Source organism: Apus apus, chromosome 6 (assembly GCF_020740795.1).
Source record: "Apus apus isolate bApuApu2 chromosome 6, bApuApu2.pri.cur, whole genome shotgun sequence".
In the NCBI taxonomy this organism is placed as follows: Eukaryota; Metazoa; Chordata; class Aves; order Apodiformes; family Apodidae; genus Apus; species Apus apus.
In genome coordinates, this window is record NC_067287.1 from 11244179 (window position 1) to 11271230 (window position 27052).

A 27052-nucleotide genomic window follows, 5' to 3' on the forward strand; every position below is an offset into this window, starting at 1 on the left:
GAGAAAACCCTAGGATTTGCTTCTAGATTTTACTATAATGGCAGTGAATGACTTATTGTTAGGGTGGGATGTTTCTGTTTGTATAATCTGCATAAGGAGGTGTTTCTCCTGAGATGTTAACTTCTGTTGCTGCAGCAAGCTGTATGGACAGCACTTCAACAGTATGAGGGATGAGGAATGACCCTGTATGACATTAGTCTTAAATGAGCTGATTAGCCTGAAGGTGAAGACAGGCTTTTGAGCAGGTAGAAAGCTCCAGCACACACTGAAGTAAATGCTGCTTTGTTCCAGTCCCTTGATGATCCAGTTATCATTACAAGCCTGACTCCTTCTGTCACTAAGGTGGCCAGAGATCTCTTTCACACGTACGTGTCTTTGTTCCATAGTTTATGTGCTTTTGCAATTGCATTTTTAAGTTCTAATGTGTGATCTTTTCTTATCATCTTCTATAGATTCATGTAAATTCTTAGACTGGAAGTTATCTTTGGGTTGCTCTCCAGTTGTCTCTTTAAACAGCAGACACATTAATTTATATTTGTTAGATGCCTGCAAGAATACTTTTCTAGTGTCCCTCCTCCATTTGGAATGGAACTCATTTTCATGGAGCTCATGACATTTTTGGCTCAGCCTGACTCATGAAGCTGGGTGGCCTCAGGGCAGGCACGTGGCTTTTCCTTTCACCCTGTGGTTGGCTGAGCACAGCACATGTGAGTGAGAGGTCAGTTCTCTTCTGAAATACTTTTTACACTGTTTCTCAGGGGGAAAGATGTCATTATTTAGAGGTTCTTGATTTTGTGAAGATGAGGAAGTAGGGAAAATGTATCTTTTTCTAACCCTTGCTTGTGTTGGGCAAACCAAATTTGTTGGGAACCATTTGGATATTTTTAATAACCACCCAGTTTTACAATGAGGGAAAATCTGAATGCCAAAAGCGTAATTGCCCTGTCAGAAATGAGGTCTAGTCTCCAAGGGGAGCCAGTAAATTCTCAAAGTTCTTCTGTTAGAGGTGAGTTCTTTTCAAGGACCTTTGAAGGTCCTCTTTAAGGACCAGTGTCACCTGTGCCATCTCCCACATCACAAGGGATATATTTGGTGGGGAGCCTGGGATCAGGCACTCTGGAACGCAGTCTCCAGTTCACATAGAGAGCAAAATAGCAAGAGATGCCAGGGTATTTCCTTACATCTCAGGACACAGGAGAAACATGTAAAAAAGATCATCTATCCAGTCTTGCTATTAATTAGGACAGACTGTGCAAAAGGTAAATGGAGGAAGGGAAGAAGGTAACACCACAGCTGAAATAGAGAGTGGAGTCATTCTGGGCAAGCTAACAGCAACGAGTGGAACTGTACAGTGTCTCAGGCTGTGTTTAAAGACAGACCAGGCTTTCCAGTAGGGGAAGGGGAAAGTAAGCCCACACTTCACCATCACTTAATGAGGGATATTTAGAAGGGGAAAGCCTGCAATGTACTACAAAGTACTTTGTTGTTCCAAGCAATGCAAGTGAGTATAAGGAATGAGGTAAACCACGATTCTCCTTATCCCCCATCTGGGAACAGCTTCTGGTTTGGTTCACAGAGTTTTATTTTTTAAGAGGAAATCTATTTCCCTGGGGTCATACCAAGCTTCCCTTGGTTACTACAGAGCTTATGTCGCATCCTGTTTCTGCAACTCAATGAAGTCAAACTTTGGTTTTTTGTTTGAAAAGGGATGGATTTGTTGCAGTGACAAATTTGATTGTCACTGATGTATCGGACTTTTTAGCAGACATTTTGCAATATCAGACACTTGTTCTCTGAGAAATTAAAGCAAAAATAAAATTACTCTCTGTCATTTTTCAACTCGGGCGCTAAGCTGCCGTTCTACTTTCACACACGGATGCTCATGGGAGTGCTAGAGATAATGCTGAATCAAACAGTGCAGATGGTCACTTGACAGAAGCCCTCTTATTTACAGTCTTACACTGCTGCTCTTTTGGAAGAAGATTATTAGAGTGAAGACTTCATATCCCTGCTGTAAGACCACAGCAGCAGAGATTCTTCTCTGGGTCTTCTCTACCCTCATCCATTAACCTCTTGTAGGGCTGTAGGAAAAACTTTGTGTATCTTAGGGAACAGCAAAAAATTCCATTATGTATTAATGTGTTTTTATTTTATTTAGCATTAATAAGGTTCCCATTCTGATATTGAATTTTCAAGGAAAAACATCTTTTTCTAACAGTGAAGATCAGCTATAGTAAAGGATTTGATCATTTGGTGCATTCTCTTCCTGAATAGCATTAAGGTTTTTGTGAACTGCAACATAACATCCATTTGGTCTCTTTCCTTTGTATTAGGGACACTGTGTTCACTTACCATTGAGAAGGCCATGCCTGAAGATGGGGGCGAATACAAATGCATAGCTGAGAATGCAGCAGGAAAAGCTGAATGTGCTTGCAAAGTGGTGGTAGAAGGTAAGTACTTTTCTGGTAATAGGAAAACCCTTCCTTAGAACTTCCTTCTTCCTCCCTTTATTTCCCAAAAACAACCTTTATGAACCATATACACAAAAAAATAACTCTACACTCTTTCCTCCTGCACTTTTTGATTAATATGTAGTTCAAGGTCTACCATTCAGGGGAATGAGCAGAGAGACAATACAGAGCCAAAGGCTCTGGCTGCTTTGTGGAATAATGTATGTTCTGCTGCCTCCTCTGCTTCTAGAAGGATTTTAAAATAATACGTTGAACCTGTGAAGATTTGCTTCTGAGCTACACAAATGTAGGAATTCAGTGTGTGAACCTGGGTACCAGTCTGTCTCAGGACTATGTATGGCACATTTCTCAGTCTAGAACTTTTCAATGTTTTGCATTCAATGACATTTGGTAATGTTTTTGTTTGTTTGTTTTGCTGTGGTTTTTTTCTAGTGTAAATGAAAAAAATAAGCAAATTAGCCCTCAAATGCCATGTATGTCATAGTCTTAGAAAACAGATTATTTGCTGACTGAGGTACCAGTTTTCAGCCTCTGTCATGCTGACGACACTGTACTCTCGCCAAGTAGTCTTGGCCTTGGGCAAATATTTTGTCATGAGTTTGAGAGCACAGACTTTTTAAACTGCCATGGGCTTGAAGTTATCAAATGTGCTTATTATAAGCTCACTTTCTGGTGATCTCATCTTTGAATAATTTTCATTGTAACTAAAAAGAACACAAAACTAAACAAAAAACCCAGTAACACAGATCTTGGGCACTTGGCTTTCACAACTGTGGTGCAGATGTGGTAGTTGGGTCAGGAGGTCTAGAAAAGAAAACTATTTTTTATTTTCCTAATGCAGCATGACACAAGTTAAGAACATGATCCTGTAGCTCCCTCAGTAAGGATCAGTCTTCATGTACCTGGAAAAGGAATTAATTAAACAGGTAATTACAGCTAATTATATTGGTTCCTGTAATGGCACCTTCCATGATACTATGGTCACAATGTAGTCAGGCTTAGATATTTGATAAGCTATTGCTTCTATTTCTGTAATTTAAAGTAACACATTTTACCAATGCTGAAGTTCAAAGACTATGAAGAGGAGGCTTTAAGCAAAATCTAGTTCCTGGATCACCTTAACTACCACAGATGCAGAACGTTACAGGATGAGATCATCAAGTGCTCAGCACACAGTAGTTCTTCAGAGCTGCCCGAGCATCTGTTAAATGTCTCAGCTCCTCCTTTGTCTTCTGATCCCCTTCAAGTAGTTGCTTTTCTTTCTGAAGCCTTCCTTAGTGTATTTCCCACTTCCAATTTCCTCCTGAGCTCTGCATGTTTTAGGAGGCTGGATGTTGACTTTGGCTTGCAAAGTCTTGACCATGGGAGGCTGTCAGCTTATGACATATCCCTTGCATAACAAGGTGAGTGGTGTTACATCAGCTGTCTGTACCCATGGCATTAGGAGCTAACTGCTCATGTAATATTGGTCAGCAGAATGACCATATTCTTACCTTGATACTGGCTGCCTCATCTGACTTTCCCATTCTTTACTGTCATGCTGCTTTCAGTGGCTGGAAAGAGGTTTTAGAGGAATGGCACCAAACTAAGCTCCAGCTATTTAAGAGAGAGTTCATTTGATAACCCATGCCTGTGACTGGCAGAGGGGATTATTTTTATGTTTAAATTAGAATTGTGATATAAAACAACAATAAAAATTTCTCCCTTCTACTCAGGCTGCTGTCAGCATCCTAGATGCTGATATTTAGACTCAACAAATAAATATCAGATTATTTTATTCCTTTTGACCCCAGGGTCTCAAATGAGATTGGAGGACTATTTAACTTCAGTTTTCAAATTAGCTCAGGGATAAATCTGTAGTAGCCGAGTGGCTGAATTCAGATGTAGTACAGCCTTTTGCTCTGAATTCCTTGCTAGGAAATTCAGTCTTCCCCTGTTAACTTTTTAAGAAACTTAGAGAGATCAACTTTCATGCTCTAGCACCTACAAATAGGTGACTGAAATAGGTGGTTCCATAACATTTATGTTTTCTCTGGTAACTAAAATTCAAACAGCTTTCTCATGCACAAATCCTCTGAAAGCTAAATATTTAAAGCTATAAACTGATACAACTATTGCTGAGATCATAATGCAGATTTGGAAACTTTGTTCTGAAGAGAAATGTCAGGATCAAACAATCTAACACACGGAGCTCATGAGGATTTCCTTTATATGACATGCTCTGTCTCAGCTAACCTTCCTGAAAAAAAAAGTTGCACCTTCTCGTTATATGTGTTTATGTCATATGGGATTCACATGGAAGAGACCTTGTATGGACTCTCAGCTGTCAGTGGAGCCTGCAGTGCTGAGTAGTTGCTGGACATGAGTTGTACAGTCTTGAGGATAATGAGATCCATCGCACTTGAGTACTGCAGTGTCACTTTTGCCATTTTTCTTTAGGAATGAACCAATGTGTAATAATATCTTCTTGGAAAGATTTAAACACATAGAAGAAATGCCCCTTGTCAAAATATTTGATCTATATATATAAATCACACAGACAATGGAACAGAAGAATGGCAATAGCAAGATATTCTTTTGGATGAAGTGATCCTTCAAATATGCCTTTGTTTCCCTCTTCCATGCACTACATGAAGCAGTTTTGTGCACATTGTAATTTGTTCTATTCAGTTAAAATAGACCTAGCAGATCAGAGGGTGCCTCTTGTCTAGTTGCTTTCTCAGGTACTCTGTACAGCTGGTTTCATAGAGGGCTTCTTCCTCTCTGCTCCCTCTTCCTTTTACAAGGGGATGTTCTCCAGCAAGTCTGTGCAGAAAATCTTTCTTAAACACCAGAAAGACAGCAATTTCCTCCAACTTTGCAGAAAGATCCAAACCAAATTGATCCTAATAGGCAGCTTTTTCATTCCTGATTTTTAAATGGGATTTGTATTTTATTATTTCTTTTGATTGAAGATGTCTCATCCACAAAGACCTCAAAGCCTACTGAGAAGAAGACCAAGAAACCTAAGACCACACTTCCCCCTGTGCTGCCAACAGAGAGTAAGTGACAATTATTTTAATTATTTCCTTTTCATTGGAAACAAAAGAGTGCTTTGGGATTATCTGGTCATTCCCTTCTGTTTGCAGACATAGGATCAGAAGCTTGTGCTGTTTCTTTAACCCTTGCACATAAGTCATGTGAAATGAACTTCTACCTTCTGTGAATTAGAAATGAGTGCTGAAACTCTGCATTCAGACCTAGCCCACTCTGTTTTCAGTTTTCCATAATGGTGGAATAAGCTCATGACACAGATTTATTTTTGTCTTTCTCCCAAAAAGCATGGGAATTGTCCAGTAGTTTGCTTCAAGTCATGTTGTGTCTTGTGTAAACAATGTGCTGTCTTACCACTGGTAGGTAAGGTACCTCAACTGAAATGTCCTGTAGCATAATCTGTCCTTTTAATTTCCACAATTATGGGGAATGTTTTGGTGAAATTTACATTCCTTGTTTTAAGCCTAAATGCTTTATTTTAATACTTCCTGAAATGGCAAATCAGCTATAAATTCCTATGTTTGCATACATGTTTATGATTAAGAGGAAACTTTAAATGGTAAAGACAGCACAATAATGCCAGTGTAGGAATTCCCCATACATCTACTACTTCTGAAATTAGGTGTCCCTGGGATACAAATACCTCTTTAACTCAAACACTGGACTTCGAAACTTGTCTGTCTAAGATGTTCACCATGTGAGTTCCTAAATAAGATGTAAAGACGTGAAATATTTTATCAACCTCTCTTTTAAAGGAAAAAACTCAATAAATAAATAAACTATAACCTGCTTTTCCCGCATGGAACATTTTCAGCAGGACTCAATTAAGTTTTGTAGTGTTGATGATGATGGGTAATAGCTGTGCTTCTGGAACCACTGGCTTGCATAGTGCTACGTCCTGGGCTACAGCTAGTTCTGAGTTGCTGGCCAAGCATTATAATCTTCCCTCCAGCCAATCATTTGGGTGTGGGAAGGGTCCCACTGACATTCTCCACCTCTGCACCTGAACTTCAAATAATGTAAATAATATCAACTTAAAACAATCATTTTTTCTTCAACATCAATAGAAAAGAAAGTTTTAAAGGCATTTAAACTCCACAGGATAGTGTTTTGAATCATGTGCACACAAATGCACACATCACCTCTCATCCTCCCAGCAGTGTTACCAGTTGCAGCTTTCCCAGGAGAAAGTGTGAGTTGAAAACTCAGTTTCAATATGCAGATTTATGACCTGATCCACATCCTGCTGAAATCACTGCTTGTCTTGCTGTTGATTTTAGTGGAAAATGGATATAGGTAGCAAAACATAATCTGCAACTCTGACTGCAGAAATTGCTGGAAAAAGAAAGTTGCAATAATAATGGTTTTCTTAAGGTTGCTCCATGGCTTATTGTATCAGTGTTTAAAGTTCTTGAACTTCTCATAAACTCTTCTTTTTTTCAAATTACCTTTAAAATATCTTCCCGGTTGCACTGAAAAAATCAAGGTAACCAGAGAGAATGTTAGGAAGCTGGGGTTTGGAAGAGCTTTTGGAAAACTTTGGAAAAATACGTATCTAATTTTAAAAGGATTTGGCTGCAGAGATTCCACAGGTGGGTTTTAATATCTCAGCTTCTGTCTTTGAGGACTGTGGGTATTTGTCTGTCTGAAATGAGTATTATATTTGTACATTTTTCAGGGGTGAAATATACAAAACTGACTGAGGCAGACTTCACAGTTTCAATTTAAACTGAAATCCCTTTCAGACACAGAGATTTTAATGTTCCTTACTTGAAAGAGAATAGGCTTAACAAGTCAGATATTTGTGTATCTTTACTGTATTTCTCTCAAAAAAGAAAGTTAGGAAAGAATGACTGTGAAGATGTCCCAGTCAAATAGGAGATAGATCTTTAGTTTGGTCTCTTCTAGTCTCTTCTCAACAGTCCTAATGGCAAGTAGAGTATAAGGAATATTGAAGAAACAGAGAACAAGCATTTCTAAGAATCCCGTTGAACAAACTCTGAATTTTGACTAATGAATTCAGTCACAATGGTATGCTCTGTATGGGGTGCAGAAGCAATATACTCTCTGTCATTTTTAGAAGTACTTCTCAGGGGAAAAAATCCATATTTTCTGTAAGAAGGTGCAAGTCAAATTTCATGGCTAGCAGCTATGTCAGCTTGTTCTCTCTACATATAAATTATAAGCGATCCTCATTTTTTTGCCCTAGTAGAAACCTTCAGGAAAGTAATTAACTTTTAGCTCCTGAAAGCAGAGATCAATACACTTCTTTTTGTGAAAGAGAATGAATGTTTTCAGTATGTTAATCTGTAGAATTTGTCTCACTGTTATTTGCCTGCTCATTCTGACAATGGTAGTTTATTACTGGAAGCTTGGGTTTTGTAAGGTACAGAAATCCAAGAGTAAGTAAAAGTTCAGTGACTACCTCTTTTGAATAAGCAGTTACTCTCAGAAAAACACTATGAAGGCAGCTTTCTAGCATTTAATGTTTAACAGTATCTCTGCTTGAAGTGCTTACGTGCAGAAAGATTGCTCCCACGTTAGTAAATTAGGAAAATTATGATGTTTTGTTGTGGGTTTTTTTTGCTTACAATTAATATTCTTTCACCAGAATTAAGTAAGAATTATGATTCTATAGAATGCAACTCTGTAGTGATAAATAGAATAGATAATCATGTTTCTGAGCATAACAAACAGAAATGTAGAATGTGAATGAAATCAATTCTGAGGAAGAATGGAGGAAGGACACCTCTTTTTTTAATGTTGGAATTGGTTCATGCTTGACTATAATGACTTAGGCTTAGGTACTTGTGTCTTTGCTAGGTGGATGTGAAATGCTACTGAGTCAGAATAATAACGTGCTAGGTTTCTTCCGTGCAGATATAAAAGACTAGAAGAGGCAGTGGAAAATTGGAACCTTGTATTATTTATCATACTGCACACTCCACACTATGCCAGAACAATCAGCGGATAATATGAGGATCTTCTAGTTTGACATAACCCTGCAGCAGAAGTACTAAGCTAAAAATTCTCACCACTTGAACATTTCTCTAGGGAGCTTTGAAAGCATCTGCTGTAAAGGGATTTGGGCACCCAATTCCCATTGAAATTAGAAGTTCCTTCAAATTAGTCTTAAAGGGAATTGCTTATTTAAATTACCCAAGCTACCTGCGACGTCTCCAGTTCCTATTAAATAAATGTTTTTCACCCAACAGACTGTACAAAAAATCAAAGTGCTGCTTGCGATTTTTAAGAGTAAATAAGAATTTGATTATCTATAAATAAATATTATCTTTTTAAAAAAATCTATTCGTACTCCAAACTTATTAAAATTTTGCCTTTCTTAATGTGTTTTACACTGAGGACCAAAGCAGGAGTAAATAATAGCTTGAGCAATTGAGCCAAGATGACACATTCATGTGCAGGCCTAGAACCCAAGTTACTTGATCCTCAGTCTTGTGAGTAGTCTGCATGTTGCATCTAAAATAGAATATATATTTTTTAAACTGATATCCCCCAAATTTACTTGAAACATGAGTTTTCCAAAAGGGAGATATTTTCTTCAAAGTTTGTGGTTTTTTCAAGAGGCACTGGGGAAAACGAATATTAAAACAGTTAGGTGCTGTTTCTTAAACTTCAGCAGGGCTGAGCAGAGCCACATAACTTTACTATAGTAGGAAGAAACTTTATCCCAATCATTGCTACTGAGAAAAGAATTGGCTTTAATGCTTTAGAAAATAACCCTCCTAAATCTAAGCATTGGATTAAACTGTTTGGAAAGAAATGCCCACTGGTTTTTGTAGGGCTAATTCACAGCACCACTTCCAGTAAATATTAAGAAATGGCAACTATCACCTGTCATAATCAGTGGTATAAAACCTAACAGGATATCCTGGATTCCCTCATCTGTGTAAAACATTTGTTAAACCCACTGTTCTTGTTTCTAAACCACATACACTGAAGGAATAACCCAGCACAGAGTTTGATGGCACCAGTGTAAATTCTCTTGCTCAGTTCAAAATAAACTTGCTTCAAAGAAAAGAACTTCCTCCACACACCTTCAAGCAGCCCAAAATATATTACATAGCAGTATTTGGTATCTTACTGATCTAAATGTTTTATATCTGCTACTATATAAAATATGTTTGAATTCCTGTCCAACACATTTTTAGTTAAATAGCGATGCATTCTCTCACTGACAGTTGTTAATAAAATGTTGCCCCTGACACTGTCCAGATCAAATCCTCTGGAAGGCTGCACTGTTATCTTCCCAGATCTGATTCTCAATATTGTTGGTAGTTGAATGCAAGGCTGAGCAGTGGCATCTCTAAAGCAGCATGGCACAGTGTGGATAAGCCAGACAGGACTCCTTGTCATTTTATGTATTCTTTTCCATGGTGGGTTGGATTCTAAGGATTTTAATTACCATGGAAAAATTATGAGTCCATAGCCAAGTGATTAGCACGCAGTTCTGTTATTTACTCTTCAATAAACAATCTTTTCAGAGAATCCAAGTCTACAAGCAGCATTTTAAGAAAATGTCATTAAAATATTAAACTTGATATGTCCGGTTTAGATAATATACAACTAAATCAGTAAACAATTCACATTTTTTGTGATTTCCATCCTATCAATATAATATGGAATTTGGCACTGATGAACATAAAAGGTTTCAAAATCTTCCTTTCATGCCAGATTGTTTTCTCCTCAGTATAAGCCCTGCCACTTTCTAAGGGAATAACTCAGTTACTAAGGAAGCAAATGATCAGGAGAGAAATGTTCTTTTAATTGCAGAAATAAGATCTCTGTCTAGCAGCTGTGATCTGTTGACTGGTGCTGCTGTCCTCTTCAGTCCCTCAGATAGTCTGAGATGCTTTTAAGGGTCAAGGAGGCTATTTTCAAGCCAGCTTTCTCAATCCCATTCATTTCCCAGAAGGTCCATGCTGCTCCACTCCTGGCTTCTGCAAGAGCCAAGAGACATCATCTGCACAGTGAGTGCAAGTAATTAGTGTGTTGGAACCATATAAGTTAAATTGCTGGAAATGTTTCTTACCAAACTTTTTCAAAGAAAAACAAATAATCTTTTTTCTTTTTTTATATGAGAAGCTTAAACTTTCTCTTTTACTATGTGTAAATAAAATTGTCATGAGCTATTTTTCAGATGTAGGCACTATTTCTCTGAAAATCTGAAGAATGGAAGGTGCTGACTTCATTCCTCAGGACTAGGGTCCAAGGGTAAATAGCTGTGGCACAAGGCCAACCAAACTAGCTGAAGTAAAAGGCCATGAAGAATTTGACTTTGTGGCTCTGAAGGTTGGTTGCCTCCACAGCTGAGAAGAAGAATCAGTTACTGTACATATAAAGAGAGCAATGGAGAAACATGAATTTGTTCTGTAAATCTCTTCTCCTTGATGCCCAGTTCAGCACTGTTTAGTTAGTGCCAGGTATGCATTTTGAATCTCTGCCAGGTTACTTTACAGCTAACACCATATTGACATTTTCTGAGTTAATGTTGGCACAGAACAGTATTTTCCATGTGTTTTTCATACAGTCCATGCTACATAGCTGTATGTTGACTAAAAAAGATGGAAATGTTTATTGACTGTCTCATGCAGAGAAAAATGAATACAGTCTTTGCAACGTGGCCTTGAACTGAAGAGATGCCATGCACCGTTCATTCCCAGTTAAGTCATTGACTAGGAATTGCAGATCTGAGGCATGTAACAGAAGCATCGACCAAAGTTTCCTCTCTGTAAAACAGGGACCTAAATCCATTGGTTTAATTAATGTGGAAAAGCACATAACCCCTAGTTTTTCTCACTGAAATAATCTGGAGCTCCTAAATATCCAAATGTACAGTCAGTATTTTCCTACTTAGTAATAGACAGGGTAGCAGTCTAGTAGCCTACTTAGTTTGCTGTTCCTACACAAGTGTGCACAGCATTTTAGCATCCGTAGCTGGTTTTGCAGGACATAAGAAATAGGAAAACTGAATCTGTACTTGAGAAATTAATATTGTTTTCTTGCTGCCACCAGAGATTTTAGTGGAATCCAATTGACCTGGTTTGTTTGTAAACTCTGGTACTGGGTCTCTTTTGCACTTCTCAAATTTTCTTTAATTACAGAAATTGCTGAAACATCATGCTATGAAACTGCTGTGGAATTGTTTCTTCCTCCAGCTGAGCTGCTTTAAAGTACTGAGTTAATTTCAGGGTACTACATTGCATTATTGAAGCTAGAGTGTGCTAGTGTATGTCAGCTCTCTCTTGACAGAATGCAAGAGTGAGCATTTCCTGGATTTTAGTTTTTAAGAAGGAGGAGATTGTTTGGGTTTTTTATAGTATTTTTGTTTGTTTGTTTGTTTTTCAATTAGAGGACAATCTCTGCATGATTTAGAAACTAAATATGGGACATTGCAACAGAATGATAGTTGTTTGTAAGGAAAAAAAGAAAAAAGCTATTAAAAACTGTTTTGAAACATGCAAACTCAAATAACTGACTTCTGTGGCATTTAGTTTTCTAATTTCTGTTTGTCATCAAATTTAAGCCAAAATTACTTTCTATTTTAAAGTATTTGGATAATGAACAGTCATTTGGAAATAGTATAAGGAATTTACTCTCTGAGAAGCAATGAAGCAGAATTGTTTTAGCTTTCAAACCTTGATGAAGTGTTCAGGCCACTGGTGCTAGTGCATTGTCACTGTCATTTTAATCTGTAGCACGTAGCATAGGTTCATGAATGTATGAATACATTGGTAAGTAATGATGTGCTGTCTTTCTCTACTACAATTGTAGCCATTATCTTTCTTCTGTTTCATCTTGTCCGTGCTAAGTAATACCTGTGATGAGTGTTTGTACCATCAAGGAAGTCTGTCACAGAAGCAAGGATGGAATTCAATAATCCCTTGCCTTGACCACAAGAGCAAGTGTTTTATTTTTTTATGTACTTCTAGTCACTCTATGCTTTCTAGCATAGCATTGAGAATTGAAGCTTTACAGTCAACACTCACCTTTGATTGAGACCCTGATATCTATCCTCAGAAAGGTCTGAAGGAGGCTACAGTGCAATTCATTTACCTGTGAGAGAGTGACTTCACAATGTCACATTGTGCATGTCTAAAGCAATCAAGTGAGATGGAGAACAAGGAGCAGAGATTTTAATCTGGATTTTGCTACCAAGATATCTATGTTACAGACATTAATTCTTTTCAGTTTTTTTCTTACAGGAAATGCTGATAAAAACTGAAACAGTTTAGTTCCTTTCAGAAAATGAAATCTTGAAAAGTTTTGCATGAGGGGAAAATTATTTCCTATGACTACAGCATTAGAGTATGTCATTAGCCTTTTGCCTATCCCAGGCTCAAATGAGGCTATTTCACAAGCAGACAGAAGCAGGAAAATGTCTTGCTCCTTATGTTAATGGAGTTAGGTATTTAGTCTACTTGTTTACCAGGTACTGAAATCCACCACTATAGGACAGATGCACTTAATTTTAGGTATGTCCCTCAAAGAAGACAGTAAGAATTGTGGTCTGATTGGAAATGCTCTCTTGAGTACTGATTTATTATTTTTTCAGACTGTGAGAGTTTTATTTCATGCTTTATGAAAGCAAGTTGTGCAGAGAACCATTTCAGGGGAGGGCTATGCCTATTTTTAGTAAAATTCCAAAAAAGGGAAACAGAAAAGACAGAGGCTTCTGAACATATCTGCTCTCACGAATTCAACATCAGGGCAAAGAACAGCACAACCAAATGTCCCACAGTCATCAGCTTACAGGAGATCTTGCCTTTTTGTAGTTTATGTTGTTCCCCCTCCCCAGACACAAGCTCTTGAAGAGGCAAACCTGCCTATAAAGTTATGTAAATACCAGTCTTGTAATGTTTACATTAAGTTGTTTCTAGAAGGCAGCTACATTTATGGATTATACATTTATAATATTATGTGCTTTTTCTTCCAGGCTGGCTTTCAGCTTCAGCCTGTTTCAACGTAAATATCAAAAGAAAGACAAACTGCCTTTGCAGAGGCAGACTTGAACTAACATTGCCAAGAGGCTTAAATATTTTAATGAAAACAATAACCTAACCTTGTAAACTTTGGGTAATTTTATTAGATTTTTTTTCACTGTCTCCAGCAGCTTTTGAAACAAAAGTTGTGCTTCAAAAACATGCTTGAGATGAGCTAGTATTCTGCAGGAAGATCTAAGAACAGTGGAGTGTACACCTCTAGCCCACAGCAGTCAGCTTCACAAACCCAGAGCCACATCTTTGCCCTTATCCCCTTCCACACTGCTTTTCATTTCTGCTCAGGGCTATTTGTGTCTGCAAAACAGGATACTCAGCTAGACCTCCCAGCAACCCTTTGCAATCTACACGGTTTGATGAAGTCCAGTGACAGTCTGTATATCCTCAGTTAAGTGAATGTAATGTCCTGGTGGGTAAAAACTAAAAATTAAACAAAAATGTTGTATTTACATCTGGAAAGTGGTACCCTAGGTGAATGAGGTGATGAGTTCATGTTCTTCACTTTGCTGCTGTGGAAAAACCTCATTGAGGTATGAGCCTTTTAAACTGCCTTAAGCAGAGCCCTTAGTTATTCCAGGGCATTTATTCCATGCATTTATTCCCCTTACAAGGTAAATGTAATAACTGATGGTTCATTATATATCCTAGCCTGTATAGAAACATTGTTCTTTAATAATGATGAATTGAATGTCACTGACTGTACTTGTGAATGAAGAAACTATCTTATTGGGGTCCCTTTGATGATGAACTCAGGTTGCCTGATAGTAGGCAGAGAAAAGTGAGAGGGGTTTCTGAGTATGTAGATATCCATTCTGTGCAGGTATTGTGAAAAGGCAGAGAATGACATTGACAGCCAGGAGGAAAAAAAAAATAAATATGAGATATTAAGAGTCAGAGTGAAACATGAACATTTGGAGAGTGTGATGACACCACCAGCACCTTGCTTGTTAACCAAAGTACTGCAGCAAATACACAGTGTAGGCCAAGAGGTGATAGCTGAGTGGAAATCATGCTGTATTCAGTAATTTGCTTTCCTTTCTATTTGTCTGCAGTGGCATTTCTGAAAAATGGCAATAGTATCTGCAACCCAAGATGGCACTTGACAAATGGTGCTTTCTCCTCATCACTGGTGCTCTTTGCTCATATCAGGGTTAATGGAGCACTGGAAGTAATCAAAGTTATGTCATTGCTTGAGCTTAGTATTAAAAGCCACTCTAGTTCTGAGGAAACACCCAACAGCTATCTCATTCTCAGTTCAGAAAAGAGGAGAGAATCTGGTGTGAAATATAGCATACTCACCTCACCACCACCCCTACACCCCCCCATATTTATAGGTTTTTAAATCATATAATTAAGTTAGTTTGCATGAGATTATGCATCCAATGAATAACTACTGGGTTATTTCACTTGATAGGGATGTTTAACAGCAGCTGATGGGCTAAAGTCTATCAGCCTTCCAACTAACACCTGATCATATAAGTAAATTGATCCATGCAACTGTGACTACAGCCTGAAATAAATGAGTTTCAGCTCAATTGTGAGACCATAAAATGGCAAAGACAAAAGCTGCTTAGAAAACATCACTTGTTGCTCATGCAGGTTGGGCAGGAAAGAGGAGGTGGAAACATATTTCCTTTCACTTACTACAGCAGTCAGGGTACATGTCACTCCATTTTTGGCCCAAAAAGTAGTGGGTCACTTTAGTGAGCAGTAGTGCTCTTAGGAAGTCTCCATTTAAACAGGGTCAAGCCCACATGAAAGACATGGCAGAACAGATATCTAGCTCATGCCCTGGTAGTCCAGTTATACCAGGATAAACACCTCATAAACTCTAAACTTTTAACTAGTTCTGTTGAGTTGACAGTAATAGAAGTAAGGCTTTCTTCAGACATATCCAACTATTCATTTTTGACTCAGTCAAAAGTACTGCAAGAATATCCTGCCTCTGCATTATTGTGTTTCTGGTTCCAACAGTATCTATAAAGACATGATATATAAAAGCTAAGCATCCTTCAAGAGAAAAGTACTCTGAAATAGAAGTTTGCAAACAGAAGGTGGCAACAACTTCTACATTGAGTGCATAGTGAAATATTCCCCTGAATGAACTGAATAAACACTGGTGCTGAAAGCTAAGCCATTACATATTTATTATAGCACTTGGTCTTTTAACAGCCTATAGCAGATAAATTACTATCTCTAAAACTTCAGATCAACCTTCACATCTACCTGTTGCTTGAGATACAACATTAGACTTCCACAGAGACTTCACAGCTCATGGTTCCCTATTCATGGGGCATCAGGTGATGGGGTCCCTGGGTAGCATGAAAAGCTTGTACTTTGCTGTAGCAAAGGGAGTTAAAATAAAAGACTCTCTTTATGGGTTTGGTGGATTTTTTGAGGATACTTTTAGCTGCTCAGTGTCCTGCTATTTTGAAATAACTAAAGTAAACAATGGGCCCAAAAATTGAAAACTTCTGAGATTGTTATGGCTACGACTAGGCACCTATGTATACATGCCAGATATTCAAAAGCACTTAGCAGATACTGCCTCCATTGGAGGCAATAACATCTTGAAAGCCTGACTACTTCAATCAAGCTGCCTACTGAGCACAAGAAAATAAGAAATATCCTTTCATAGCAGAGGCCATCCTCTGACAAGGTTGCTTAGGACAGCAGATAAAAAGAGTGCTCTAAAAGGAATGAACCTCTCCACTTCTGGAATTCAGTGGTTTGAAGGCATTCAGACTGTTATATTTAATGGCCACCACTAGAACTAACTTCTGTGATTTTGTCCTTTTGAACCTCTTCATGCATGCTATATTCAAAAATACTTCTTTTGTTTCTCTTATGCCTGCTGCCTGGAAATTTAATTGGGTGGCTCCTAGTTCTCGTTTTGTGAAAAATATTTAATAGTTATTTTCTACCTACCTGTCTTCTCTACTTTCTTTCTACCTGATGTTCACAAGGTGTTGTCCTCCCAATATTTATGTGCCCAGGTTTCAAATTCTGGTTTGAGTGTTTCTTTTGTGGACAGAACACACAGTTGTCCCTGTCTGGGGAAGAGCATGAGGCAGCGGGGTGACAGGAGTGTTTGCTGCCTGTGTATCGCTGTTTCCCTGCTAGCTCACAAGTGGTGTAAGGAGAAGTATGTGGTAGTAACTGCCCTGGTTTTAAATTGCCTCACTCAGCATTGATTATGCTGGAAATTTAAGCAGAAATTCATGATGACATGGATCTTGGCCTGATGTTTTCAGCCCAGTTAAACTGCTATAAAGAATGGAGCATGACAGAGTATGGGAGATGCGTAGCAGATTGTTACACATCCTTGCACACATTGCTTTGATTCTTTTAAAAGTATTGTCATTCAGGATAATAAAAGTGGTTTTAAATATATTTTTAATTCTTGGGTTTGATATTCTGAAAGAACATATTAGTTTTCCAACTGCCAACAAAGCATTGCTGTGGATGTAGGCTTTGCAGTTCAGCTGGAACCTTTCAAACTTTGCTTTTGAATGAGCTTCAGATTTGTTTTGCTTTTCTCTAGGTGAAGCAACAGTTAAGAAGAAACCAGCTCCAAAGACTCCTCCAAAAGCAGGTAATTTCTTGCATGTGTCATCCTGTAGGAATAAATAATTTTTAAAAATACAGTTTTAAAGAACATGCACCACATTTCTAACTACAGCTGTTCATCTACTGAATTTCTTTGCATATGTAATTAAATGGTGAGTATGAAATTCTGTGCTTTAGGAAAGCAAAGTCCACTTTTCAAACTTGTTCAAAAGGTTACATTGTGCTAAGACTTACTCTGCATGAGTAGCTACCACAGAGAAGTTGATAGCTTCTACATTTCCTCATAACTGATATTATGGTGACCTGTTGATGTGTCTGCACTCTCCTCGGCAAATCTATCTATATTTAAAGTTACCCAGAATGTTTCTTTATACGAACCCACCATCAGTGTCTTAAAACTTTGTCAGGCTTTTAAACTGTTGAGTGCCTCAGCCTACCTTCCTTCAGATACTTCAAAACAAAAACACTTTTCAAAGAACAAGCAAAAAGGGGCCCCCACTTTGTTTTAACTACATTGAAAAGAAAAATAAAGCACTTTTTTCATATGCGGTAGCCCTGTGCTTTGGACAGGGATGTTACATTTGTCAGCGAGGTCATTCTTATGTTAGAGAATGCCTTTTACTCTTTCTGTCAAAGTGTCCTCAAATCTACACATATACACGCTCTGCCCCCTCCAAGTATTTTTTTTTTTTAACTGTAAAACAACAGAACAGGTTTCACCCTGGAGTTGTCTGGACTGTGATATTTCTGGCATCTGTCCCTAGAAGCTACCAGGGATCTGGCACACTCAGCATCACAACTGAGAGTCATGAAGTAGCAAAAGAGATGTTCTGCCATCCATTGATACTCAGGCAGTGGGGGAGGGAAGAGGAGGAGGAGGAACAACACCTGATTCAGTCGTGGAGGAGTTTGAACAGGCCTGCAAGATTTAAAAGAAACAACTGCAATACACAAAAAAAATGGGTCTGTCATTGCTCATGGGAAAATTGACTGTGATGGAGGGAGACATCAATTTCCTTCTTTTTCTCTCTAATAGATATCCTTTGTGATGTTTACTTGGCTACTGAAGCCAGAATCTTCATAGGCAGGTGTTGAGTCTTACATTATCTGAATGCTCTTGATGACATTAGGGAGCAGGTTTGCAGACTGCTAATCTGGATTTCAAATGCTGCTCTGAAACTGTTGAGCTGATAGGTGTATGTGTTCTGAATTTTAAGAAAAATAAATTGTCTAGTCACCTAAACAGAAATGTTTGTTTGTTTGTTTGTTTTTGTCAGCTGCTCCTCCTCAGATTACTCAGTTCCCAGAAGACAGAAAAGTCCGTGCGGGTGAATCAGTGGAGCTGTTTGCCAAAGTTGTAGGAACAACACCCATAACTTGCACCTGGATGAAATTCCGTAAGCAGGTAATAATTTTTTCTGGTCTGTTTTTAACAATTATTGAAAAAGTAGAGCTGGAAAGGAGCTCCAGTAACCCATCTTGTCCATCTCCATTCCAGAGGAACTAACAAAGTTAATGTCATTCCTGACAGATGTTTTCCTCTCCTCTCCTGAAAATATTCCAATGGTGAAGATTTTACAACCTCCATTAGCAACTTATTGCAGTGCTTTAATATCCATAGTGTTAGACATTTTTGCCTAATGCCAAACCCAACTCTTTCTTACTACAGTTTAAACCCATTGCTACTTATCTCCTTCATTAACAAATCACTGTTCCTTTGAGAAAAGCCTTAGACCATGTAATTAAAGGATACAAGATGTGAAAGATAAAGGTATCTGAAAAGTATGTGTCAGAGGGAACATTCATCTCCTTCAAAAATAGCATATTCTTCATCGATGCTTGGTCTAAAGTTCTACCAGAGGGGCAAAATGCCATGTAAGAAGCTTGAGTGAAATATCTTGCAACACAAATGTCACTGTACAAAGCACAACAGCAATTATGCTGCCAGGAGTGCCAAACTCCCTAGGTTTAAAGTTCCTTCTACTTGAATTAATTTCCTTGAACTGTATTACATGTGTTTATAAGGACAATTTCTAAAGAGAGTTGCTTTAGCTAATAATAAAATCCCTTTCAATCAACTAATCTAATATGCAAGTACAAACTGGAAGACAAAGTGCCATGTTAGGACAGAGCAAATATAAATATGTACTGTAGCTGCTGTTTAGTTTATTTCATTCTGAACTCCTTATGCACTCTATAGAACATAAATAAAAACATCTACAAGGAAGTTTAGACTCTAAATACAGATGTGTCAGCATTTAATTGAAAGAATTCAAAACAGTTTGCTAGTGCAAAGGGTATTCCAGATTCCATCTTTGCTAACCCCAAATAACCTCTTACTTTAGGGAAAAGGATGTTTTTTTCCTGAACTCCTGTGTTTTTTCAAATTCATTTGTTTCAAGACTGGAGTTAAAAAGCAGCCTCCTCGTTCATAAAAAAAAAATAGGTCTCAGAAGCTCCAATGACATTCAGTGTCCTGTTTTGCTGATCTCTGTCTTAAAACATGGGTAAAACATACCTCTCAAAACTGAGTTTCTGTTTTTTGCAGAATTCTGACTTCATTCTTGTATTCAACAATCCTGTTTACATATATTTCAAGGTGATTTTCCTATACAAATTCTGTGTGATAATAGAGAGCTCATAATACCCTTATCAGAGTCTACATTTTTTATTATTTTAAAATTGTTCATTATGGTAGGTGCATGAGATAGAAAAGAAAAAAAACAACTTCTGGAAGGTTAATCAACACTGTAGGAGCCCAAGTGTGGGTAGCAGTCTTTCATTAATTAAATTAAATGGGAAGCCAATTTCTATGTACTGTAATGCACCACTATTTTGCTTTCTTTTCCACTTACACTTCACCACATGTTGTTATTCTTGGATTTCTTCTTCTTCTATAAATACAGTCGATTTCAACCCTGTTCCATTCACAGTCCTAAAAGTGAAAATCTCAATGTTCTTACAATTTCCCTGTGGCTCTCTGTAGTCATTATTTGAGCAGATCCAGTAAGTGGCGAGTTGGAATTTCAGCCCTGCCACTGTATGCTGCAGCAGGAGGGACTTGTCCTCTCAGTGTTCCCTCCTCACATTCCCTCAGGTTCAAGAGAGCCACAGTGGCCTCTCACAGGTATATTCTGGGCAAATATCTTTTGCTTGGAGAAAGGCAACATCACATAGTTGTGACTCACACTGTTGTACACGATGGCAGCCTATTGGAGGGATGCTGGAACTTTGCTCAGCTAAAAAGGGGAAAGCCTTTGAAAGTCTCGTCAGTTAAGGAACAAAGTCCATTGTTTGGCACTGCCAATTGTTGCAGCGTCTTGGACCAGTGACTTCATTTTGGGAACGCAAGGATCCAGCTTCCTGTTCTCGACAACCATCCTTTCAGGGCTTTCTCTGCATAATGCAGATCTAGTTCTACTGGACAGATTTGTTAATTACTATTACCCTCAGACTAATTCTAATGAAGTTAAACAGATAAGCCAGTGTAGAATCTCAGAAAAATAAAATATGGGGGAGGAGAGGAACAACTTTGAGTGTAATTTAAACTGTAATCCTACCTAATCCCATTTGCTAACTTTCTGTGGGAGTTATTGTAGCAGCATGTCTCTCAGGTTACTTTTGGGCACATAGCAATGGATGTGTTCTATCTCAGTTGAGGAGAAAGCAGGCAAATTCCTGCTTGTAACCTTGTTATTTCTTGTTCTCTGAGTGTACGAGACAAGATAAGGCAAACTAAATACCCTTCATTTTTAATGAAATTCTGAGAATGAGTTGGAAGAGTCACTTATCTAAGAAGGAAGTGGTGGGAGGAAGAAGGGCATTGACATTATGTTGTCTGTTTCATAAGAACACAGTGTACAACTTCTATAATTGCAGTGGAGTATTATGAGGTTTTTAAGTAATCTGTCATGTCACAACCTAATACTGATTAAAATCTAAGTCTCCTTGGCCATTTATGCTACAATAGCATTTTTTTTTCATTTAAAAAATAGTTCATACTATGGCTATGGTATTCAGCGGAGATTTTGATTTTTGCCTCTCCAGAAAATAAGAATGCTATTGGAAAGCTAAATCTGCTCTTTCTATGTCTCTCTCTGCACAGCTGTATAACGATATCTCAATTTCAGGCAACTTCATCTCCAATTGTTCAAGCCCAAGAAACTGTTACCCTGATTTATGTGGAAATACAGAATAAGGCTGATTAAGACCAGAGGGTAAAAGTCACCGCTATGGGTGACTTGTACACTGGGCCTCTAAAGAAGAATGACAAATTAATTAGGGTATTTAAAGCTAAACCCTTGTTCCCCTGTAGTCTCTGGGAGATATGTGAGACCACACTTCATTCTTTTGCTGATTACACGGTTTGTCAGCCTGTCAAAGAGGAGATAGAAAGTCAAACTCCTCTTCCTTAGTCAAATCCCAGCAACACCAATGCTCCCTGTTGCCTTTGTAGGACTGGAACCATTAAAATGTTCCACTGCATTTCTAGATGTTTTGTGTTGGTCACACTCTTTACCAGCTGCATTTATTTGCTGCTGTAATAGAATTATCTGCAGATAACACTCAATATCATATGATATGATAACCTTGTATTGTAATTTGAGCACTTTCAGATATTAAGACATTTCCCCCATGAAATATTTATATTTTTTTCTTTTGACTTTGGCAGATTCAAGAAAATGAATATATTAAAATTGAGAATGATGAGAACAGCAGCAAGCTAACAATATCATCAACAAAGCAGGAACACTGTGGGTGCTACACCCTAGTCGTAGAGAACAAACTTGGCAGCAGACAAGCACAAGTCAACCTTACGGTTGTTGGTAAGTCCATATTAATGTTTTAGAGATATTCTCATTCTTCATACATTACACTACATTTGCTTTATATGTGATGATACACAAACAATTAAGTAAATTAAGAAGATAAGTTAAGAAGACTGAAATGAAAGACTAGTACTTTAAAAAAAAAGATCTGGACTGGATAGTCACATTGTAAAAAGGACTATAAAAAGTTCAATAGTGCTGTACTGTGTTTTATTTTGAAAAATTACTAATTATCAATGGAGGTACAAAATAGCTCAGCCTTTTAAAAAAAGCAGGAGGGGAGAAAACAGCTCATGTATCCATTTGTTTTGTTAGATACCACTTCTTTTTCTCATAATGTTTGCAGCAACCAGATGTTTGCTAGACTGAAAATTTTAAAATTAGTTAGTTCAATAAGGATTGAGGTGGCTTCTATTAGACTGTAAATTTGAAAACATCCTGTTGTTTGTGGGAGGGAGATTTTATCCTTTTAATTGAAATTCCTACAATTATCTACTGTTTTATAGTTACAGAAAGCAGTGAATAGAAGCAGTTTTTAATATGGAGCCCCTCCTGTCTGGGCTTTTGCAGACATGTATTCTAAAGCTTCAAACAGCCTTGTCAGGTCACACCTTCAGGCCATCAGGTTTGTTGCAGCAGGTTGTGGACAGCTGCAAATAGGTGTAGACTACCAGTTGCAGTATATTTGCAGCTAATGCTGCAGCCTAGATCTAGACCAGATTTGTGTTTCAGACTTAATCTAGAGCTGGGACATCTACCTGTGAAAGCACTAATGAACCCACCTTGCTGTGGATACACAGGGATTTCAGCAAGGTTCTCCAATCAAAGAGGATTATTTGGTTAAAACATATAGACTGTGGGATGGATCTGTTCCTAGACTGTTATTGATGGCCTACAAATCAGTTTTGGCACAAGGAGAGGGAGAGCAGAGCTTGCCCAGGTATTTGAATGAATTCTAGTTCAACCAGCAAGACTGCATCCTAATCACTCACTCATAACTGCACTGGCTGCCCCAACAGCTGTGGGTTAATGAGCACATTAAGAAATGTGGGTATAAGGCTAAAGATGAAAATCTGTCTCCAACAAACTCAATGGCAAAATACCACTAACCCAAATTGGACTGGAAATTCATTCCAGCAATCCAAAATTTAATGGGTCACACTTTCTTTATCTACTTTATCTACTCCTAAAAAGTGAATGCCTCTCAGCTGCACACTGCTGTATGTATTGTCAACAGAGGCCTCCTGATTATTGAAATTAATTTCTTTCATGTAATCTGTGGCTTCCATTGAAGTTAAAGATGACTGAATGAATGAGTATAAATATCAAGTAGATTCCAGTATCATGCCAGAGAATTCAAGAATAGAAGAGAACAGAATAAGTATTTTTCACATTATGCATAGATAAATTGTAGCAGGTTATTGGCCAAGACGGATTTTTTTAGCTGAACTAGACAGACAATTCATATTATCATGTCACTGTGTGAGCCTTGACTTGTTATTATGTAAGTCAGTGTTTTATATCCCTTGAAGTTAATGGCTTTGAAAGTCTTTGAATTCTATAGCCTTATAAAGCTACATCTCAGCCTCCTGCTTTGCTCTTCCATAAGAAATGTGGCAGAGATCAGTGGGATTCCCAGAGATGCTTTTGGGACATTTGGGTGAAGAATCATTACAATGTGCTAGAGTTTGTGCTTTGGCTGATGACAAGCTATCTGTTTCCAACTGAAAAGAATAAATTCTCTCTTGTAAAATTGCCAAGCTCTTCAGTGAGACATCTCACTGATGTCATCACTGCCAAAGGCATGACAAAGACTCAAGATTTCTAGTTTGCTACACATGCATTTTAAGGCCAGATTCTTCCATCTAGGTACTCAAAAAATGGGGAAAAGTAAACAGATACATCTTCCTTCCAGGAATTGAGTTAGAATTTCACTACTAAGATAAAATCCTTTACCCTGTCTGCTACTACAAAGTTGTTAAATGTTCATGTAAGCTGGAAGGTACTTTTCTCCAAAGCCTGTTCCAGTCAAAACAGGGAAACTATATTTCTCTAAATATGCAAAATGTGAGACCTTTTAGTCTACCGAAGCTCATCTTGAGTCCCAAATTCCCACTTGTCCATTCTCTCTGCTCCATCCAAAGTACTGGGAAGAAAGTTGCCCTCCTTTCCCTGACCCCACATTCATAACAAGCATTTCTGGAGTAAGCCCTGGTGTTAAAGATCAACTCTGTTTGCCTCAGCTATTTATAAGGCAGCTCTAAACTCTGTGTGAGCCACCTCCCTATGAGTTTACAGATAAAAGGTGCATCTATGAGCATGTTGTGTGCTGAAAAAACTGCTGACTGACCACAGCTCACAACTGATTCTTGAATATAAATAGAGAACATCTGCTTTCTGGAGGAGTGTGTCTGAGCCAACCTAGAGCTATATTTCTCAAAGAGGCAGCTAACAGGCTTGTCTGTTCTGAATTTTAGCAAATCAAAGGCATTTGTTAAAATATAAAATTAATTAATAAGGAAATAATGGAGTATTTATTTTATTAATGCTCCTTACAACCATGTGGGTTGCAAAATCTTCATGCTGATAGGCAAGCTTTTCATGTGAAAGACTCCAAAAAGCATTTCCCAAATTAAAATTGGAGCATAATGCATGCCAGGAAGCAGGCTGCCCAGAAAAACTGTGCAGTCTCCACCCTGGGAGGTATTCAGGTTCAGACTGATAAGCATTTGAACAATCTGGTCTGATCTTATAGCAGAAGGTCTAAAGACCTTTCTGAGGATATTGAAGACATTGGGTTTATGCTTTTGGTTGTCAAAGACCTTTCTTCACAAAAATAACATTATTGACTTGCCTCCAACCGGAGGACAAAGGACTGAGCTTATCTTCCAAAATTCAAATCAGAATTGATCCTGTTCTGATATAAACCCTGAGTCCTTGACTGTAAACTATCACTGGGCATGATTATTATAAATTAACCTTTAATAATTACTTTTAGGGGAAAAAATCTACCCTGAATTCCTTTGAATTTGGCTCCTGAAGTCCTAAATTTAACTGCTAACAGACAGGCTCAGACTTCAACTGCAAGCTTAAGTGAACTGAGCAGGGATTCTGACATTCAGAGTTCAAACAGTGTGTGATTTGATACAGTTTGGGCCACAGGAAAACATGCTCTCGAGAGAAACCCAACTTAAAAGGATTTATTTGCCTTTGTGATTTTAATGAGTATCAGTGAACAACATGTCCTGTTCCACTCAGCCACCAGTGTGAGCTGTTTGCAGTCAAGTTAGAGGACACTCGTTAATTGACAGGCAATGCAGGGTGGTAATGAGCACTGAACACTGAGCCACAGGAACAGTCTTGAGTTTCACATTGATTCCTTGTGTAACTATGTCTGTACAAACACTAACAACACTGGGAGACCTGCAGTTAGAAGTGAGACATCCAAGTTAAGCTATGTCTTCTTTTAAAGACAGCTGCTCCCAAAATGTCCATGTGTGCTCTTCTCTATTGTTATGATTATCTCTCTTAAATAAACAATTTTATTAGCAGGGTGATCTCTGTAGGGAGATTTTGCAACATGTTTCTGCTCCAAAACCAAAATGGCTTGATATGGGACTGAGCTAATGATTTACAGCAGACACTGTGTCTGATTAAACTGGGCAGTGATGAGTTTAGGATAAGACCGGACTGATTTAGGCCAAGTAGAGCCCTCACTCTGCAGTGACAGCAAGAAATATTCATTCTTTTCATGCCAGTTGCTAGATATATATTGGTAAATTGATCAAATTTCTGGTTCTGATCATTTTAGTATGACAGGAATACCCCAATCTGTAACCGCTTTTGAAAACAGAACCTGCTGGTCATACTGGCTAAAGCTGGATACTGTGACAAACAGTCAAAAGAGTAACAGTATTCAGGGAGAACTTGGTACTAGAGAAGCAGCTCTTCTGCAGCCGTGCCATAAGCTTCCTCCATGTGCAAACAGCTTCATGCTTTCACACCTGGTATACAGTGGTCTTTGGTGAATACTTTGAATATTAGGAATATTATCTTTTACTTTTGTTGATATGGAAGTAAAAACACATGGGGGCTGATTTTGATAAACTTTTGTTTGTCTTTTATAAATCCTTTAGATTTTTTTATATTCCTGGAGTGGTACTGTATTAAAAAAATAATGGTGATTAGTGAGCTATACGACAGATATATGGACTATAACATACTATATATGTAGTACATCCTCATGCACTGTTGGACAGTGATGAACCATTTAATACACTTATATATCAACATGTTGGGGATAGGCAAACCAATAGTATGACATGAATTCACTAATACCTGCATCCTGCAAGAGTTTATGATTCCATACTTGAGTTGGGACAGAGAAGTCACTTTCTGTGGGGGAACTGTTACTTCTGTTCCTTTAGCAGAATCTGCATAAGCAGAATATTTCCAAGGAAAAAAAAATAAAATACAAGTTTAGCTTGAGAAGAAGATCTAATAACTCCAATAGCCAATTCATATAATGGTAGGATTATTAATTGCTTATATGAAGGCTTTGGTCCTGGCTCAACAAGTGACGTATATGCATGCAATATTAGTGTTAGTTCTTTGCCCTGAAGCTCTGTTAGAAGGAAATATGGTAGCACAACCATCAGTTGACAGTGGCACTATGCCTGAGAAGCCTGGCTCAGAGCTTGCTGCTCAGACTGAGTGGATCCAGCCATGGTCAGAAACCATGTGCTCCCGCTCTGAAAAAGCAAGTGCAGACATCTGTAACAGATACTGAAGCAGAACACAGACACTTCTACAGAAAATACTGCAGTTCAGAAATGCTAACATAAATGCTCCTGGAACTTCATCTTCTTCCAAGAAGCATCAGATTATATCTTAAAGTATTCATGTTTACAGTTAGGGTTGAAAATGCAGTGAATTTCCTAAGAATATGTGGGTGGACTTGGTCTCTAACCTTTAGCCTTTTAAATTCCTTGAGATTGCTGGAGGACTTTTGTCACCAGTTTTATGGTTAAAGGAAAACTAAACTGGTGGTTCCTAAGGAAGAGATGTCTTATGTTGCTGTCGTGCTGCTGTTGTAGTTCAACAGTGTTCTAACCTCTGCTGCCAGCCT

General features: G+C 38.1%; 1 protein-coding gene across 3 annotated transcripts in view; it reads left to right on the forward strand.

The window, feature by feature from the left end:
- The window catches only part of MYLK (myosin light chain kinase), a 208426-nt gene that overhangs the window by 144106 nt on the left and 37268 nt on the right, over positions 1-27052 (forward strand). For all 3 annotated transcript variants that reach the window (XM_051623195.1, XM_051623196.1, XM_051623197.1), the window contains 5 exons: positions 2334-2450; positions 5426-5512; positions 17070-17120; positions 18373-18500; positions 21768-21921. In XM_051623195.1, coding sequence (XP_051479155.1) covers positions 2334-2450; positions 5426-5512; positions 17070-17120; positions 18373-18500; positions 21768-21921 — 537 coding nt within the window. The remainder of the gene's footprint in view (positions 1-2333; positions 2451-5425; positions 5513-17069; positions 17121-18372; positions 18501-21767; positions 21922-27052) is intronic.